Source organism: Monodelphis domestica, chromosome 8, assembly GCF_027887165.1.
Source record: "Monodelphis domestica isolate mMonDom1 chromosome 8, mMonDom1.pri, whole genome shotgun sequence".
NCBI classification, from domain to species: domain Eukaryota; kingdom Metazoa; phylum Chordata; class Mammalia; order Didelphimorphia; family Didelphidae; genus Monodelphis; species Monodelphis domestica.
Window position 1 is genome coordinate 242,514,602 of NC_077234.1, and position 19,249 is coordinate 242,533,850.

General features: G+C 36.1%; 1 protein-coding gene and 1 pseudogene across 4 annotated transcripts in view; one reads left to right on the top strand and one right to left on the bottom strand.

Moving 5' to 3' along the window:
- Window positions 1-328: 328 nt before the first annotated feature.
- Window positions 329-445, top strand: LOC130456014 (U6atac minor spliceosomal RNA; annotated as a pseudogene).
- Window positions 446-1,346: 901 nt separating this feature from the next.
- Window positions 1,347-19,249, bottom strand: part of ARL6 (ADP ribosylation factor like GTPase 6) — a 33,339-nt gene continuing 15,436 nt past the window's right edge. For 2 of the 4 annotated variants that reach the window (XM_001364017.4, XM_007500801.3), the window contains exons 3-8: window positions 13,952-14,013; window positions 11,655-11,723; window positions 8,127-8,221; window positions 7,121-7,250; window positions 3,989-4,044; window positions 1,347-1,930 (exon numbers count right to left, since the gene is read on the bottom strand). In XM_001364017.4, coding sequence (XP_001364054.1) covers window positions 1,905-1,930; window positions 3,989-4,044; window positions 7,121-7,250; window positions 8,127-8,221; window positions 11,655-11,723; window positions 13,952-14,013 — 438 coding nt within the window. In that variant the 3' untranslated portion in view covers window positions 1,347-1,904. Of the gene's footprint in view, window positions 1,931-3,988; window positions 4,045-7,115; window positions 7,251-8,126; window positions 8,222-11,654; window positions 11,724-13,951; window positions 14,014-19,249 lie in introns of those variants that run through there. The other 2 variants (XM_007500802.3, XM_056806829.1) reach the window with 2 other exon arrangements.

A 19,249-nucleotide genomic window follows, 5' to 3' on the forward strand; every position in this document is an offset into this window, starting at 1 on the left:
ATCAATGTCCAGTGGTAGGACAAAAAAGTCAGGACAACTGATGATAGCCTGGGATACAGTGCTTTTATTCTCATCTTCCCAATTCCGTGCTGGGGGAAAACATTCCCTTAACTCATGGATGCATTTGAAGTCTGTCAGTTACCCTCCACTTGCCTTAGCCCATCTGTTGAGATAGATGGTTTTTCTACAGTGTGGCTGCTGAGCATACTACAGCTTCTTGGAGCTACAGGTGAGAGCTGGGTGAAAGGTGGCCATCCAAGATGGATGAGCACTGAAGAGGCTCAAACAAGTCTGCACACCAGAGGTGCTAGTCCTCTGTTCACACCCTATGTTGTATGAAAGGAGAGGTTAGCATTCTATTCCTCCTGACAAAGATGGAAGAGGATCCATTGGCCTTTACATAAGGCACTGCCACCTACCCTGTGGCATCTCATGATTATAATAAGTACCTCAGAGAGTCGTTGTATCAAATTAGAAATGTGTATAAAAGCTGTTTGTACATTTTAAATCATTACATGTCAGTTAATCTTAGAAGATATTGCTTTGCCATATTTAAAGAACTCATTTGTTTTCTCTAGTGAAAAGACTTCAACAATTTAATAATAATTTTGAAATAGTTTATTTAAAGTCTCTAGACAAAGAAAGTTATTATTCCAGTGAATTATATGATATTTTATTATACACTTTCTTTTTTCCTTCCTAGTTTTCCATTTTCTTCAAACTGGGCATTTAATAGGGTTAAATATGGTCATCCATAATTCCTTTATAAATGTCCTCAGATCTGAGGCCATTTCCCTGCTCAAAAACTCAGTTTTCCTCCTTAAACTATATTTCCTCAGAGAACAGTTTGCTGTATAATTTCTTAGGTTAAAGCTGTCAGTTTTCACTGGCTGTAGTCAATGTGTTTATTGAAGAAAAAAATCAGTGACAAGATAAACATAATTTGTTTATTTGATTTATGTGTTTCACATGCAGTTTCACATCTAAAGTATACTAATTCTGTAGTATTTATATGTGCAGTACATATATTGCACTTTAGTAAAACAGATAGTTTTGTGACAAAAGCAGAGGCAGTGTGGTAGCTTGGTGATGAGAACAGAAGTCTAATGCACGGACTCACCCATATAAAAGTCATAGAAGGCTCAAAATCGTCTACAACCATTTTTCAACCTAGAGTAGAAATTAAATTATTTACTTAGCTGATGAAATTAAGCCCTGTATTTCACTAAAAGAAATCATATTTTCCTTTAAATACTAGTTTGGTTTCCAATGACAAAGTATGTAAAATGTTTTTGGAACCATCTTAAAAAGAACATTTTTCTTTAGCCTAAACAAACACACAGTAGTTGACACATTCATTTCATATTTTATTAATGATAACATGTTATGCTTAGTAACAAATTAAATACATACTAATAACCAAAGTCCCTTATGAACATCTGTAATCCTCTTGAAAAACAGAATTCATGAAGTTCCATCATGTACTAAGTTACAAAAAATGAGACACCTTTTAAAATAAAAGATATTTAAAAAAAAAGATTAAGCCAGGACAGAGATGGCATATATTTTACTTTTATGTATACTAAAAAAACAAAAAAATGATTAAAATTGAATGCAGGCATTTAATGGACTCATTATTTTAGTGTCCCTGCTAAGGAAGATTTGGCCTGAATATAATTCAGGGGCTCAGCATACCTGAGAAGTTATATTGCTAAAAAATAAAAAGCTGATTCTTCTCAAGTCCATGGAGGCAAAACAGAATAATATATGATATCCTTAAACACACACAGAGGCAAAGTGTAAAATTAAAAACAAAAACAAAATGTGCTTTAAGAAATCATGCCTTGAAATGAAACAACTGTTGAAGTTTATGAACATCATCGTGTCTTATAATCATTATCTTTTCATGTCTTCACTGCTTGGATCTGATCTGGGAAGAAGAAAAAAAAATGAAAAATCATAAATCCTCTGTTGGTAAAAATGCACTAAGTAATCCCAAAGTACATACAGCATACTCCAAATCTAAACACATTTTTATCAAGTTTGATGCTCTCAATTTGGAAACAGTGGCAGCATTTACAATGCTGAAGTATATATAAAATAAAGTAAAATGTATTCCAAATATACTATCTATATGGGTATGGGAGGCTCTTAAAGGAAGATCGTTTTAAAAGGGGGGTGGACAAATATTTGTGATTAGATAAAAGGAATGCACATTTTCTTTCGGTTTTATTAAACAATCTATTATTTATTTTGTTGGGTATCTAGGAATCTTGTCTGTTTTTGAATAAACAGGTGGTTATACAAAGGACACAAGAGAATAAAGATCTTAGAGGCTTATCCAGTCCCCTTCATTTTAGACATGACTAATGCCATCAGGAATTTTTCAAAATTAAGCTTATAATGTTAAATATGTACAATGTTTATCATAAGATGAACCAAAATTCTCCTCTTCCTTGTATGAAGACATGACAGGAAAATAACCAAAAGAATCCAGCTTCCTGACTTTGTATGTCCTCTTCTACAACTTAACTTGACACAGATGTCTTTGGTCAACACATCGGCAATTATGTGCACTGATGAATATTCTTAATTATCATTTATTTTCCAAACGTCTGCAGTATAGACATGGTACTGAATTATGGAAGAGGATTTTATGGCTGAGCTAAAATGCCACCTTTTTTATGTTCAGAGAGACTTCTAGCCCACTGAGCTTTCCCCCAACACTGTTAAACTTCCTCATTTTCTCATTCTCTATTGTGAATTACTGCTATGTGTCCATTTATTTGCTCTTTAAATGATCCAATCTTCAGAAGTCGTGATTACGTCTTATTTGTCTTGTGCCTCCGATGAACGACCTCATGAAAACAATGGAAATGCAAGCTTCCTGCCAGTACAGGGCAATGTAACAAAGTCCGAATTGTTCCCAATGAACGTGGAAGTTATATAAGTAAGTCTGAATACTTAGATAAACAAATATGATATTTATAACTTAAAAAAATACAAGGAAGTTAATGGTCAAGACAGATTCCCTGATTCTGGATCACTCCTGACACCTAGTGGCTAGTTTGAAGAAGAGCACCTTTTAGGAAACCCAGCACTGTTCTCTAACACATACAGTTCCCCCACTTCCCTGCCCTTATCTCCTCGATAATCACCAATGAACATCTATAAAGTGACTGGTCAATCAGTCAATCAACAAACATTTCCTCAGAGAGACAACACTGTCCCTGTGCTCAGGGAGTTTACCCAATGTAAATAAATGGTACACAGAAGAGACACAGAGTATACAGAAGGGAACCCGCGGGGGAGGATACAGGAGCCCGGGAGAGCCGGGCCCCAGGGAGAAGCCAGGGATGGCCGTCCCGGCTCCAGGGTCAGGGCTCAGTGGCGGGCGATGGAGCGGGACGCTTGGGGGAGGAAGAGCAGGGTGCGGGTGGTGATGGCTGTCCCCGAATGGAGGGGAGCAGCGCGTGGGGAAAATGAAGGGTAGAAAAGGCGCAGGAGCAAAGGGTTTCAGCGTCAAAGGACCTGATGTTGAAGGGAAAGAGTTACTGAGAGCGTGTGTGCGTGCGGGAGGGAAGAATCTGGTCTGGAGGGCGATTCGGCCGGCTGCGTCCGAGGCACCGTGAGGGAGGGGAGGCCGTGCCAGACTGGCCAAAGGGCGCCGGCTTCACACTAGTCACGTGGCTCACGCCACGGATAACAAATGTTTAAAACCAATTGCCGAAACAAGGCTAAAAGCCGGACTGGAATACTCCGTAACTGTGTTCAGAGTTAATGCACAAGTTGCTGGAGAAACACGGGCTGTCATTTAACTTTTCTGTACAGAGCCTTAAAGAAAGAAGAAAATGGGGCAAGATTGCGAATACTTACTCTGCAGTATTTTCTGAGAGCACAATTGTGTGGAAGTAAGAAAAAGAGAGATGACACAATGAACAGAAAAGGAGACAACGGAACAAGAAGACCTGGAGCATGCTAGCTGTACCTTGTAGCCAGTCCACACCTTCTTGCAGCCCTTCTCCCTTAATGGCATCACTAGCACTGAAAGAAAAACAAAACAAGCCTCACGTCAGCCCAGTGGAAACTCGACGTGAAGTCTCCCATGCACAGACTAGTCTTTACGTTCATGAAACTGGAATGAGTACAAAGACTGGACGGAAGCAGAACATGAGGCCCGTGTGTAAACCCCACTGAACTGTGATCGTTTTGCCACCCTTGAAAAAGGCCGCTCTTGTTAGGCCCTATTGACCTGCCATCAAGAGAACATGCAATTTCAGCCGTTTTCCCAGAAAGCTTTGCCCTGAACCTCCTCCGTCCCTGCTTGGTCCCTCCTTTGCTTTTAAGGTCAGCGCTCTAGTCTGGCCACCGAGTGGAGTCCTTTCTCCGTCTAAAGAGAACGGGTGCGTGCAGGGATCAAGCCTAGGCCTCAGCACCACTCTCTAACCCGACTGTCTCCCTCCCCAGTCACGCCTTTAGCTGGCCATAAGCAGGCACAAGGGAGCCTTCCTTGGACATATGCTGGTGCTGTGATCAGAGAGACGCCGCTTCATGCTCAGGCCCGGAAATGAAGACTCGACAACCACAGGCAAACTGTGGTGCGCTCAACTCGCTGAGATCACACGTCTGGCTCACAGGAGAACAGGATTTGGACAATCTGACAGAGAACCCAATAGTCTACCTTTTAAATGGAAACGGGCCTGCCAGTGTGCCTAAGTCAGGGTGCACTGTATCTAGTGTAAGCATAATAGGCCCATGTTTCAGACCGTTAGGGTTCCAATTCACATGTAAAAACACCTGATATTCGTCTACAAAGTACTTTTTGGGGACATGGACGGCACAGTGGTTAGAATGCCAGGACTAGTTGGGAACACCGAGTTCAAATTTGGCTTTAAATGCTTAGCTCACGGTGTGACCCTGGGCAATTCACTTCACCCTGTTTACCTCAGATTGCTCATCTGTAAAATGAGCTGGAGAAGGAAATGGCAAATCACTGCAATACCTTTGCCAAGAAAACCTCAAATGGGGTCACAAAGAGTTGGACATGACTGAAAAGAACTAAGTGAAACAAAAAAAAAGCACTTTATAGAGATCAGTAATCTGAATAAACTAAGAATATTGCAGTCAAAATTTAAATCTGAGGACACTGAATCGTATGCTTTCAATAAAGAAATTAGGGTATTTAATTTCCCTTATGGTCACCTAAGGCAGGATTTGAATTCAGATCTTATCGAATCCAAATCCTTAACATTGTATCCTCTGCATCATCTAGCTTCCTACCCCCAAAGTATTCATTATTTAGTTTAGAACTTCAGAAATTATTTGATACTTAGTAAGTATCAGAATTTGGCTTATCAATGAGTAATAGAGGGTCTAGCCTCAGAAGACAATTTGACTTCAGTCTCTTCTGCTCCTTTCATTATTGAAACTTTCTCAATAGCATTATTCTTTCTCTCCTCCCTACTAGAAATGGTGATATTCACATTTCTCATACCAAAGCTAATGCCTTAATTGTGCCTTTAGTCCCCTGAGCTCCAACCTTTCCCAGGATCTTGCTCTCACAGCTACCTTTTTTTCACATATCCTTAATTCCCTCCACTTCTGTCTACAAATGTGTTTAATCTTATCAACACTTTGAAAAACAAAGAAAGGAACCAAGTTTTCCTTAATGCATTTATCCCATCTGTCTACCATCTTTACCCTCCTCACTTTCTTGAAAAGACTGTCTACACCGATAGCTTTTGCTTGCTCAATACCCATTTTTTCCCTCAATCTCTTATTATTAGGCTTTTAACCTCACTATTCTAATGAACGTCATCTAAGCTTCACACAATTTTTTAAGAATCTGTCCTTTATTTGGAACCCTTGACAGTTCTTTTTGTAGATATTTTTTCCTTATTCTTGCTTCAATGGTAACACACTCCCATGGATCTCTTTGGTCACCCCTTCTTTGTCTTCTTCATGAGCTTAGCTTCTTCTGGACTGTTTCGTATGGGCATCGTAAGTACTGACCAAGGATTTGTATGGTACATGCATGAGTGTTCATGCAACTTTATTGTTGTGGGGAACTTTGAGGAAACAGATTTTGCCAGTGTAGAAACCATGTTGCACCTTCACATCTTGGAAAGCTAGTTTACTTGGGGTCATAGAATAATTCCATTTCAAAGGAAGAACTTGAATACAGGGTTTTCTGCCTCTAACACCATTTTACTCTTCATCATTCACTGTCTCCTTTACTTGTGCTGCTTCTCTAGTCAACCTTTCCTCTCTCTGCTCTGTCTCAGCCTTCTCATTCCTTCCCACAGCTTTGCCTGCCACTTGGATAAGGATGACTCTCAAGTGTCTAAGCCCAAGCTTTGTGTCAAATCTTTTGGATTTCTTCATTGTTTCTGATGTTGGCCACTCTCTCTTACCATGTAATATTTCTTCTTCTTTGTTTTTAAATATACCAAAGGGAGGTTTGACTGTTACTACAGGAACTTTTATTTTTCTCTTCTTACTGACTCTTCTCTTTACTTCTCAAGGGCAACCATACAATATCTCTTAAATTACTACCCTTCTCTTTGCTCCCATTGCCACTATTCTAGTTCAGGCTACCTTCCAAAATTAAACCAATATCTTAGAATTTGCTTATCAGATTTTATCTCTAAGTTTCTGTAACATCCTTTGTAATATCCTATAATGAATGAGTGTTGGGGGAAGAAAACACTTAAAAGGGAAAAAAGAGAAAAGAAAAATGTGGTGAGGGGCATTAAAGGAAATTTTGGCTACCTCACTTTTTCTTTTAACCCAGGGCTATTTTTAAAAATTTTGTTAGGTAAGGGTCACTAACTTAACTAAGTAGCAAGAAACTATTTTCCAAACACATAATAAAGTTCATATCTAAAAGTAATTGCTGATAAAAGAGTTCAACATTATCAGTTTTTCCAACTTGCATTAGTGTCATAATCTTATGAATGTACAAATCTGACAAATAAATACCTTTGTTTTCAAAGTAGCATCATATTATTAACGTCTAGCTAAGTACAACTTTACTGCTGTGTTGTAGTCCAGAAAAGAATGATCAAGGCTGAACAGTATGTTTTTGTTTTAACGAGAAAGGGAAGACAAACAACTTTACCAAATATGCCATGGTTTATCTTTGATGTTCTCTAAAGACAGCAACTGAGACACTTTTACAGATGTGACTGCATCTCTAAGATCCATTTTGTTAGCAAAGAATAAAATTGGTATTCGGCGGTTCTTAATATCTGAGAAAGAAAAAATAAGACTGCAATCACTTTTTAAGTCTGTCACTATCTTAAAATTATCAGAAATGAAAACAAAATAGGAAAAATTCTTAGTGTTTGTAAGTCTCTATGCTTCATAAAACACATTTTAAAAATATCTATATCAGGAGATGAATTTTGTACTTTACTACAAGTAGCAATTCTGAACCAAACTCAAGGTGGAAAACACTGAAGGGTTAATGATTCAGAAATTCAATAGAATTCTGGAGAAGCAATCAGGTGCTTGCAAAAAAGAAAAAAAAATCTCATATCACCGGCTTAGGAGAAAAGGAGGTACAATCAATTTGAATAGTAAGGTTTTGTTCCAAAGATTTTTAACATATAGGGAAAATGTAAATGTAAAGAATTTATTTCTAAAATTTGAAACAGCAATTTCAAAAGTAGCTTTGAAAAAGCCCCTGAATTGGGGGCAGTTAGGCAGCTCAGTAGATTGAGAGCCAAGCCTAGAGGCGGGAGGTTGTGAGTTCAAATATGATCTCAGACACTTCCTGGTTATATAATCCTAGCCAAGTCACTTAACCCCCATTGCCTTGCCCTTTCACTCTTGTGCCGTGAAACCAATACACAGCAGTGATTCTAAGATGGAAGGTAAGGGGAGGGAGGGAGGACCCTAAATCATGATGTGTCTTTAATATAGCAAAGAAAAACTTTAAAACACTGAAAAAACAGTAAGCAAATGAAATTATTTATCTGTGTTACATAATGCATATTTATAAATTTTGGAAATTCCAATTCTATAAATTATAGTACAGGAATTATATGTGTTTTATATTAAACATATATTATATTATTAATTATTACTTGTTATATTACATACTGAAAGATAAAATCACTCACCTGGATGATTCAGGAGAATATCGAGTTCTTCTTTGGCTACAACCATTCTTAATCTGTCACTACTATCAATGACAAAGATAATGGCCTGGCCTTCTCTGTGTAATATATAAAAGTGAGGAGAACAATTACAAATGCTTATAGCAATGACCAAAAGCTGTACTGGTAACAAATGAGGATATAACCCCCCTTTGGTGCATAAATATGTTTTTCCAAATATGCTTTGTAGGAGACGGTGGTTTTAAATACATGCTCCAAGAATGGTCTCTAAGGACCATACACAGTTTTGGGAACGTAGCATTTAAATTTTGAGTACAGTTGGGCAAATTTCTTCAGATTGGAACTTCAGAACATTAAGAATAATGATCACAACTGACACTTATCCAATGCTTTAAGGTTTGTCCAGTGATATCACCCCCCTCCGCATACATTCACTCAAGTGAATCTTACAAACTAATCTCCCTGGGCCTTACAGCCTTCTCATTTATAAAATGAGGCCATCTGGGTCCCTTCCAGCTCTGAAGCTGTGGTTCTATGAACCTCTGAAGCTTTTCTGGTAGGGTTCTTGTTTTATATATGACAAAAAAGAGGCTCAGAAAGGCCCAATGTCTTCTCCAGGGTAACAGAGCTAGTTAGTAGTTAATGTCAGAGATGGAAAAGGCCTTCGATCAGCTTTGGAAAACTTTTCTCAAGTTCGAGTGCTCAGAGGGCAAATTCAAGCTGTCAGTGAGCCCACATTAAGGGAGGGAGCTGAGGGAGGAAGCGATGGCTTTGGGTGGCTGGATGATGGGGTGGAGCATGCAAAAAATGTCCTTGGGTGCTGGGAAGAGGGAAAAAGGATCAGCTCCTGAGTGCTGGGTCTACATGGGTGCCACGTCTTTGCCAATGCGGTGCCCAGACCTTTCTTAAACCATTACCTTCTGCCTTAGAGCTGACTCCGAGTATCTGTTCCGAGGCAGAGGAGCAGTAAGTACTAGGTAACTGGGGTTAAGTGACTTGTCCTGGGACACACAGCTAATGTCTAGGGCCCGATTTGAACCCAGGACTGCTGATCTCCAGGTCTGGCTCTCTATAAACTAAGCCACCAAGCTGCCCCCACTCAGGCCTAACTATGCCATCCAGCCTCTTTTACTTAAGCATGGCAGCGTCTTAGGCCCGGTAATATTATGGGTTGATTCAAATTAGAAGGTAGTTGGACAATTTAACTAGTGGTATTACATCGCTGCATTAGTTTGTATGTCTTCTCATGCCTCTTGTTTTCTTTTCTTAGAGCATACTAACATTTCTTTAGCTTCATGTACCACAATTTGTTCATTGTTGGGTTCCCCCCAACTATGATGGGTATCTACCATGTGTCCATTTTTGTGCCACTACAAGAAGTGCTGCTCTAAATACTTTGGCATATGGGGGACCTTTCTTCTATCACTGGTATTCTAGGCAAAGGCATATATCCAGAAGCGGGCCCTCTGAGACAAAGGACACATCATTTTATTGGCAAAATTTCAAGTTTCTTTCTAGAATTTTGGACTATTCCCATTTTGCATTATTGTACATTTTCCAGTTGAAACTTCAGAATTGTTTTGATCTGCATTTCTCTTATTATTAGTGATTGGAGGTGATCTTTTATATGCTAATAGTTTGCAATTCTTTTTTTGAGAATTCTTTTGATTCTTTATCCATAATGATCAAGCTTGGTCCTGAAGAAGAGATATAACCATGAGTATCTTTCCCTTTTGGCAAAGGTGGGAGACTGTAGCTATGAAATCTTACATATAATGATGAACCTAGTTGATGTGTGGGGTTAGTTTCGATAAACTTTTTTTCCTTGATAGTCTTTGGGGGAGAAGTGGTTACCATCTATCATAGGTCCACAGATACAGAACTGGAAGGGAGCTTAGAAGTCATCAAATACTACCCTTTTATATTTCATATTAGGACACTGAAACTTAAAAGTAGCATGGGGCAGAGCTGGGATTTGGACCCAGATTCTCCTACTGCAAATCCTAAAATTAAAAGGAAAAAAGTCTGCAGTTTTCCAGGAAATTATACTGTATTTTGGGATAATCAGAAAATATCAACTGACTATAGTTGTGCAGAAACCCAAGGATAACAGTTTTCTACTTGAGTTCTTGAATAAGACTGTCAAAATAGGCTATAATGAAATGTAATAAAAAACCTCTAAAAATTTCAAGTACACAATTTCAAGCAAAATTATCATAACCTTAACAATGTTGTGTCATACCTCTGTCTATACCACTTGTTGTTTACTAAAAGAAACATGCTTTATAACAATATATCACAAAATCAACTGTATGTAAATTAGACTAAGATATGATGTCATATGATGAACCTTTCAAAATATGGCTCAAAGTGGGCTAATCCTCCCAGCAAATGGGTTTTAAAATATAAAGCCATAAATTTCTATTATGTGCAATTTTTAAAAACAGTGTGTATTAAATATAACAATTGCTTTTTTGTCTCTTTCTGAATGTGTTTTCTTCTGTGTATTAAATTTGCTATTAATATACTTAAAAGATTTTGAAAAAATGAATTTGGCAAACTTTAAAGAAGTGGAAAAGTCTGAGAGAAGTTTCTCATGCTGTCCTAATTCAACCTGTTCTAAAAAAATATCATAAATGTATTAGTGCCTAAGAGGCAATTATCAAATTTTCAAAATAAACAATAAAATCAACCATATACAAGTCTATATACTAATTATACTCAAACAGAGCTAGCATGGTATAGTGGGGGGAAAAAGCACTGAACTTGGAGTTAGAAGCACCTGAAATTGAATCCTATTTTTGACACTGACTATCAGTATAACTAACCCTGCTCAAATCACTTCACCTCTGAAAGTCTCAGTCCCCTCATCTATAAAATGGGGATAATAAAATTTACATAATCTACCTCATAGGATATTGTAGGGGAAGATAAATATAAAATATAAATATAAGCTATCTCTGTTATTTGGTAATAGGACAGAACGCACCAGTCAACATCACAATCTAATTCCTCAGTAATTAGTTTTTAACCAGCACAAATATACATAGAATAAAAAGTAATGCCAAGCACAGAACCTTGTATGCAAGAGTTTCATAATAAATGGTTTTTAAAAATAGAATTGAATTAACTTGAATACTGAATCATTTTGCAGATTACAATTATACTTTCCCTTGAGAGACTAATTATTTAAATTAGGAGGGAATTTAAAACTATTCCCCACAAGCCCATTCAAGTCTATTAAAATCACCATTTAAATAATTTGCTGTGATTTGCTATTAAAACAGCAACATTCAATTCATCAAATCACCTTGATGCGGATTCAACTCAAATTCTACAAATACTTCTTATGCACTTACTATATCCAAACTCTGTATCTGGCATTGAGATCAATATGAAGAAAAATATATACTGTCTTTAACCTCAATGAAGGTGTTTAATAAATATGTTCAAAATACTTTAATATACTATAGGATGTAAAACATATAGAAGAGGTATAATATTTTATGGAAGCATTGAGAATTTACTTACTTGTAATAATGTTCCCATAAGTTTCTATATCTCCCTTGACCTGACATGTCAAATACTGTGAAAGACAAGCTGCAAAAAGAAATTCTGGGTCAAACTATGTCATTAACTGGAAATGTATCTGCACAATTAATAATTTTTTAAAATTAAAAAATTACTATTGGGATAAAAGTTTTAAACTGAAGAGGACTTAATTTTCCAGTTTTTTTTGACAGTGAAATGGGATAATTATCGTTAACAAACATGGCTTTATACTATATAGCAATAAAAAAGTTCGGATTTTTTATTGGTCAAATAACCAACTTTAAATGTTAAATTATAATGAAAATTCAATGAGCTCCAACTTTTGCGAGCTTTCAAATCATTAACTTTGGAACAAAAAGGTTAATTTATTAATCATTTATATTTGCAAGTAACAATCAGAAGTTTGTTATTGTAAACTAACCTGAGGCAAAAAAAAGAAAATAAAAACCCAGAGTACATTGGGAATCTGAATTCTCAAAACTAAAAGAGGAATAATCATTTGGATCTCGGATTATATTTCTCACCACATTTCAAAGTTATTCGCAGAGCCAAGGGAGCAGCCCAGCTGACCTCTCCCAATATTTCTCTCCAAACAACTTTAAAACAATGCCTCAAATCAAATTTTGGAGCAGCAAGATCAACAAAAGGTCAAGGTGAGAAGTTAGCAGAAAAGTTCTTGTGATACTGAGGAAGGTCAGCCTGGAGCCGCAACATCAGCTTTAGGCCTTGGAGGATGCTGTGATAGCAGCAGCAGCAGCAGCAGTTTCAGGAACTCTTAGTTGAGAGATGATAAGGTGATTGGATAAAAGGTCAAGAAGAGATTATAGGAGACCCTGAGTTGAAAGTGGGCAGAGAACCAGGTACTGTTTGGCAACTGTATTGTCCACATACAATTCTGGGTGGAAGTTCCAGGGCCTAAAGCATGGAACACTGCCTTCCTTGTTCTCTGTTGAGAGTAGTTATTATCTGTGTGTGTGTGTGTGTGTGTGTGTGTGTGTGTGTGTGTGTGTGTGTGTGTGTGTGTGAGAGAGAGAGAGAGAGAGAGAGTGAGAGAGAGAGAGAGAGAGAGAGAGAGTGAGAGAGAAAGAGAGAAAACTAAATAGAAGAAAATAGGAAGGAGGAAAATGAGTTATTTAATCATTTTTAATGTGACTTTATGAATTCTCCTATAAAATGGAGGCGTATAGCAGAACAGATTAGAAACCAGAATCCAACAATATATTGTTTAAAAGAATCTATTCTGAAACAGAAAGACATTTGAAATAAAGGGCTTTAGCAGAATATTATGCTTTAGTTAAGGTAAAAAATGTAGGAGAGGCAATCATGATCTTAGAAAAGCAGAAGAGATTTAATTAAATAATTAAAAGGCATACGCAGGGAAACTGCATTTTGTTAAAAGGTACCTTAGGCAATATGAAGTAATGTCAAAAAATTGTACAATAAGTTTTTCTGATGAGAGTCTCATTTATCAAATATATAGAGAACTGAGACAAATTTATAAAATAAAAACCATTCCTCAATTGATAAGTGGTCAAAGGGTATGAAGTTAGTTTTCAGAAGAATAAATCAAGGCTATCTAACTAAGGTCACATGAAAGAATGCTCTAAATTAATATCAATTAGAGAAATGCAAATTAAAACAACTCTGAGATACCACTTCACACCCATAAGATTGTCTAACATGAAAAAAAAGAAAAATGACAAATGCTGGAGGGGATGTAGAAAAATAGGCAGACTAATGCAATGTTGGTGGAATTGTGCATTGGTCTAAGCATTCTGGAGAACAACTATATCCAAAGAGCTTTAAAACTGAATATTCTTTTACCCTTCAATACCATTACTAGGTCTGTATCCTAAAGAGATCAAAGGAAAAGGATCTATAGATATAAAATATTCATAGCAGTTCTTTTTGTGGTGGCAAAGAATTGGAAATTGAAGAGATACTTATCAATTGAGGAATGATTGGACAAATTGTGTATAGGATTGTGATTGAATAGTATTGAGCAATAAGAAACAATGAGCAGATTAATTTCAGAAAAACCTGGAAAGATATATCTGAGGTATATTTTTTATTTTATTTCTGTTTTTCTTGGGGAGACAACATGGCTAATATGGAAATATGGTTTGCATGATTTCACATGTATAGAATTGACATCATATTGTTTGCCTTTCGATGGGTTGGGGGATAGGCTGGAGGGAGAGAATTTGGAACTCAAAATTAAAAAAAAAAAAAAGAAAAAATGTTCATAATCATTAATTGTAATAAAATTGAATTACCTCGATGTCTTGAATTTCTCTATACTGAAGCCTATTGTTGGAACTATGTCTTGAGTTTGAGCCTATGGAAGAAAATAGTAGTTAAAATGTCAATTGCCCCAAACAGCTGCTCTCTTAAGTTATATTGATCAAAATATTCCATTTCAATAACATCTACCTCAACAATCGACATCCAATTAAAAGATTACTTTTTGGATAGTTGTCTTTTGATTGTAGGTACTTTATGGTATCATGTCTAATATTCACAAATCTAAGTAACATTTTGAATCTGAATCAACATATTCATATCCCACTGCAGGAAAAACTATTATCTTATAAGTGTGGTATTTTTATGGTAACAATGCCTCCCAAATCAGGTTTTTTTAAATACAAATTTTTCTTACCACATAAAAACAAAACAAAATTAAACCCTTCCTCCAACCCATAAACTCTATTGATGCCTCCATTAATAAAGAAAGCATATATAAATTTATTTGTAAGGAAAGTCAAATTTCCTTATAGTTAACATATCATGGTCAGATCCTTTAAAAAATCCTAAAATTGGATGCACTTCCCTGCACCTAGCATTCTAGCCAAAATAACAAGCCATAATTATATAACAATATATGGAACACTTGTCTGAGATGGAAAAACTTGATTTTGTGAATGCAGGATTGTAGGAGTCCACACATATACTAATCTTGATAATATTTTAGGGATGCTCAAAAAGCTAACTCTTAAGATACTTCTAATGATCTGTTTGTGTAACCTTGAGTTAAATTAAACCTTTACCTAGTCAAATTCCTAACCCATCCCTGAGGCTACACTGCTGAAGGCAGACCTACAATCTCAGTCTCCCACTTTGGACAATAACAATCAATTAACATCTGCATCAAACAAGCTTAGATGCCATAGGCCTTATGTACTCTTGATTTTGGGCCTTAGCTATATCTATTGTTCTAGGATCTGGCAGTGTGCATCTTGTGATGATTATCTAACTTGTCAGACCACCTTGGTCCTTCCCCCCCCCCTTCCTTTTTGTAACCCCAATAAAAATGAGTATGTCCAAATATGAAAAAGCTCTTGACCACCAAAGCTCTTGACCACCAGAGCTCTATTCCATCAGAGCCTACTCACTGTAAGGACTTTCTTTTGCTACTATTCTCTAGTCTCTGAGTCTTTGCTTACTGTGTTCCTCTATCTTATCACCATCCCTGGAGTACTGTAGCACGGGTTGTTGAATCCTTAAGCTCTGAGTCTTTCTTCCTTTATTGTTTCCCCTCTCCTTTTCCCTCATCACCCATTCTCTCTCAGTCTTCAATCTCCCTTCTGAGTGTTCACTTATTAATTTGCAGCCACATTTTGGTACCCAATGTTCTCTGAGATGGAAAAACTTGATTTTGTGAATGCAGCATCAAGCAATATAATATTGTGCACTGTTGAAATGGCCAGTATGCAAAGTCTGAGCATTTTATATTTTATGTTGAGAAGCAACAACTAAGAATATCATGAATTTTGAAGTTAACTTAATTGAGCTAATAATATGGTGGTTAGGAAAGCCAAAAAAAAGAAAAGAAAAGAAAAGAAAAGATCACCTTAATGTCTAATTTACGTTTGTTAAAGAGAAATTTATGGTGAGAAAATAGGGAAGCAAAATGTATAATCCCCAATAAACTTAAAAAACCCAATCATCTAATGTTTCCAAATCTCCCTTGAGATTTTATCAAATGTGCCAGCCAAAATTTAACTGAAGAAACTATTCTGAATTCCATGATATTTATCAAAGTGCTCCTTCAGCTTTAATAAAGATATGGTTGTAATTATGAAGATCAAAAACCTTGTACAGCAGCCTGTAATGTAATACTAGACTGATATGAAAAATATTCTCTGTATTTCACTTGAAACATACTTTATTAATGGTATCTATTAGTAGCAATATTAATAAAATTTTTTGTTTTCACAAGCTCACATTTATAATTTATATAGAATTATATTGGCTGTAAAATTATTTACAGATGAATGAAAAGTATTAATTAAGCACTTAATCTCTGCAGAGCACATATACTGTATATTCTGATTTGTTCTTTTATACAACCCGGAGACAAAAAAACCCCACAAACAATACAGAGAAAATAGAAAGTATGTGCTATCCTTAAATACATACTTAAGTTTAGTCAGACATTTAATTAGTAGGGCTTCTTAGAATACTAAGAACTCTATTCAAGGCAAAACAAATTGAACTCAGAAAAGCTTGTCCTTTGTCCAACAGTCTTCAAAAAATTAAGAGGAAAAATATTTTTTTCCAAGAACAAGGCTTTTACTTTGTTTTTTAACCCTGAATTGATCATAATGTAGTATTGTGGTTAGGTGAAACCCTAAAAATCACAGATATCACATTACTTATTACATGTAATTGACCCTTAAGAATAAAATCTTAGAATTATTATTAAGGTCCTACTCTTGATATTTTGAAGGACCCAGGATCCTACTGGATTCTCTCCAATAATCACAAGCCTTTAGTTAAAATCATGTAAGAGGCACCAGAAATAAAAAGAAAGAAAATTAAATAGTCCTTGATATCCAGGAATAGAATATACTATATTCTATGGAATATAAAAGCAGATGGCAGCCCCTCTGTATCCTCTCATGCTGGAACAATCTAAGATGAAACAAAATTAAGATGAATCATTTAAACAGTTCACCTATTATTCTTTTAAATTCTCTGTGTCTTCTCACTAGAATGGCAGATGGTGTAGTGGAATGAGCACTGTACTAAGAGTCAGAAGATCTAGGTTTTAGACCTGACACCTTTATTTATTAATTATATGAAGGAGGCAAAGCCAAGATGTTAGAATAATAGGTAATGATCTAGTGGGCTCCCCTCTGCAAATTCTTTTAAATAGATCTAAAGGTGCAATACCTTGAATTCTGATGAAGATTCTGAAAAAAGTCAAGTCATTGGTCTAGTCCAGCTCAGCCCAGGGAGACAGAAAAGGAGGTTTGAGGACCATGGGGATAAATGTGAGGCAGGTACACACTCTGCAGAGCATTCTAGAGAGAGGGTTTGCATCAGCATGTGTAGATCCTAAACTATTATGGATCTCCACTGGATTCATACCAGGTACCACAATGCAGACAAGCATCAACTTGCAGCTCTGTTGTTCACCATCCAGTTCTGGGTCTCAGATACAGGGTGGAGTAAGAAGGGGATCTATGCATGGGGAGTGTACCTAGATAGGCTCCATCAATCAGTCATAAACATTAAGCTCCTACCATGTTCCAGGCACTATGCCAAATACTGGCTTAGTTATAAAGGGCTTTCAGTGGTCTCACAGGGCATTTTATATTTGCCCCTGGGAGTGGGGGGATTGGAAACCACTGGACTTATTTAGGAATGGACTTGTGCTTTAGGAAAATCATTTTAGTAGTTGAAATGAAGATGGAATAGAGGAGAGCCTTAAGGATGATTCCTAGGTTGTAAACCAGAAGGACTGGGATGACAGTGTTGCCCTCCACAGGAGTATGAGGAAGGTGTAGAGGGAAAGATAATGAATTCCATTTGGGACACACTGAGTTTAATATGTCTACTGGACATTCAGTTCAAGATGTCTAAAAGTCATTTGGAGATGCTAACTTGGAAGTCAGCCAAAAGCATGGGCCAGGATATGTAAATTTAAAAATCTACAACATATAGTCATTAAATCCATGAAAACTGATGTGATCACCAAGTAAAGAGATATAGAGGGAAAAGAAAAGAGGGTCCAGGACAGAATCCAGAGGGACACCTAGGGTTAGTGAGTGTAACTAGATTTGGATACAGCAAAGGAGACAGAGATGGAATAGTCATATAGTTAGGAGAACCAGGAGAGAGTAGCATCTTGAAAACTTAGATAAAAGTGAGTATCAGGGAGGAGAGAGTGATCAACAGTGTCAAAGACTGAAGAAAAGTCAAGGAAAATGAAGATTGAGAAAAGGCAGTTAGATCTGACAACTAAGAGATCATTAGTAATTTTGGAAAGAGTAGTTTCAGTGAAATGATAAAGTCAGAAACTAGATTATAAGGGGTTAAGAAGAGAATGAGAAGGAAAAAGGTGGAAGCACCTATTTTAGATGATCTTTTTGAGGACATACTCAAGATACAAATGCAAAAAAAGAAAATGACTCCAAAATATCTACAAGTAAAGTCTTAAAGAAAAAACATAGCCTGGATAAAATCAATAAGAGTTTCTGGAAGAGATAAACAAGAGTTTTTTTTTTATTTGTTTGTTTATTTATTTATCTTTAACAAATGGAATGAGAAAGCTTGCAGAAAAACAATCGAAAAGGAAATAAAAGCAATGAAAGAAAGAATTGGAAAGGGAACTAACTTAGCACAAGTTACAAAATATTGTCTAGGCAACAGTCTCCCTAAAAACTAGAATAAGCCAAATAGAAGCAAATGACTCCATTAGACAAGAAGAAATAGTACAAGGAAAATGTAAGGTATCTAAAAAAAAAACAACTGACCTAGAAAATAGACTGAGGAGGAAAAAAAACAGGAATCAAGTCTAGCAATTTTAGGAAATCTTAAAAAAAAAAACAACCAAACTGGAAACCTCTCATGTCTGTTTCTCTGTAAAAACACAAGATATTTACTCAAAGCTTATTAGGTAACTTTTCTGAATAAGTATATTCAGAGAGTAGAACACAGGCTGCTGGCCTTGTGTTTCTATGTAATTATACTTTCTGAAAAGCTTTGATAAATGAATGATTTTCCTTAAAGTTGGAGAAATGGTACATAGTATGATATCACAAAAGATATGAGATATTTAATGACCTAAAATACTTTACTTATTTGCCAACAAAAAGATAATGAGACCATAGGAAGGGCAATGATAAATAATAGACACACTAGTAATATATAACTGGTGCAGCTGAGAACTGGTCCATAACCTTTGACAGAGATATCCCACTAATAGTTATATAGCTCCAGAAAGGAAAAGATAGAAAGGTTAGTTACCTGAACTAATTTGTTAACAAAAAATCTGTTGCAAGGAATTGCTCTCTGTATAGGAGAGGGGAAAAGAATATATTTGGAAATAAAGGTGATATTGTGATATTGAAAAAATAAAAAATATTATTGGAACAATTAATATAGAATTTTGTTAGAAGAAATACTAAAGAAGAACATTGGTATATACATTTAAGGATAACTTATAAATGAATCATCAGTGTATACTAACAATTTTACTATATGATTATAGGTTTTAGTTATAATGTATTAATAGTATTACTTGGAAATTATATTGCTTAAAACAAGATTTGACTTTTCATAAATGG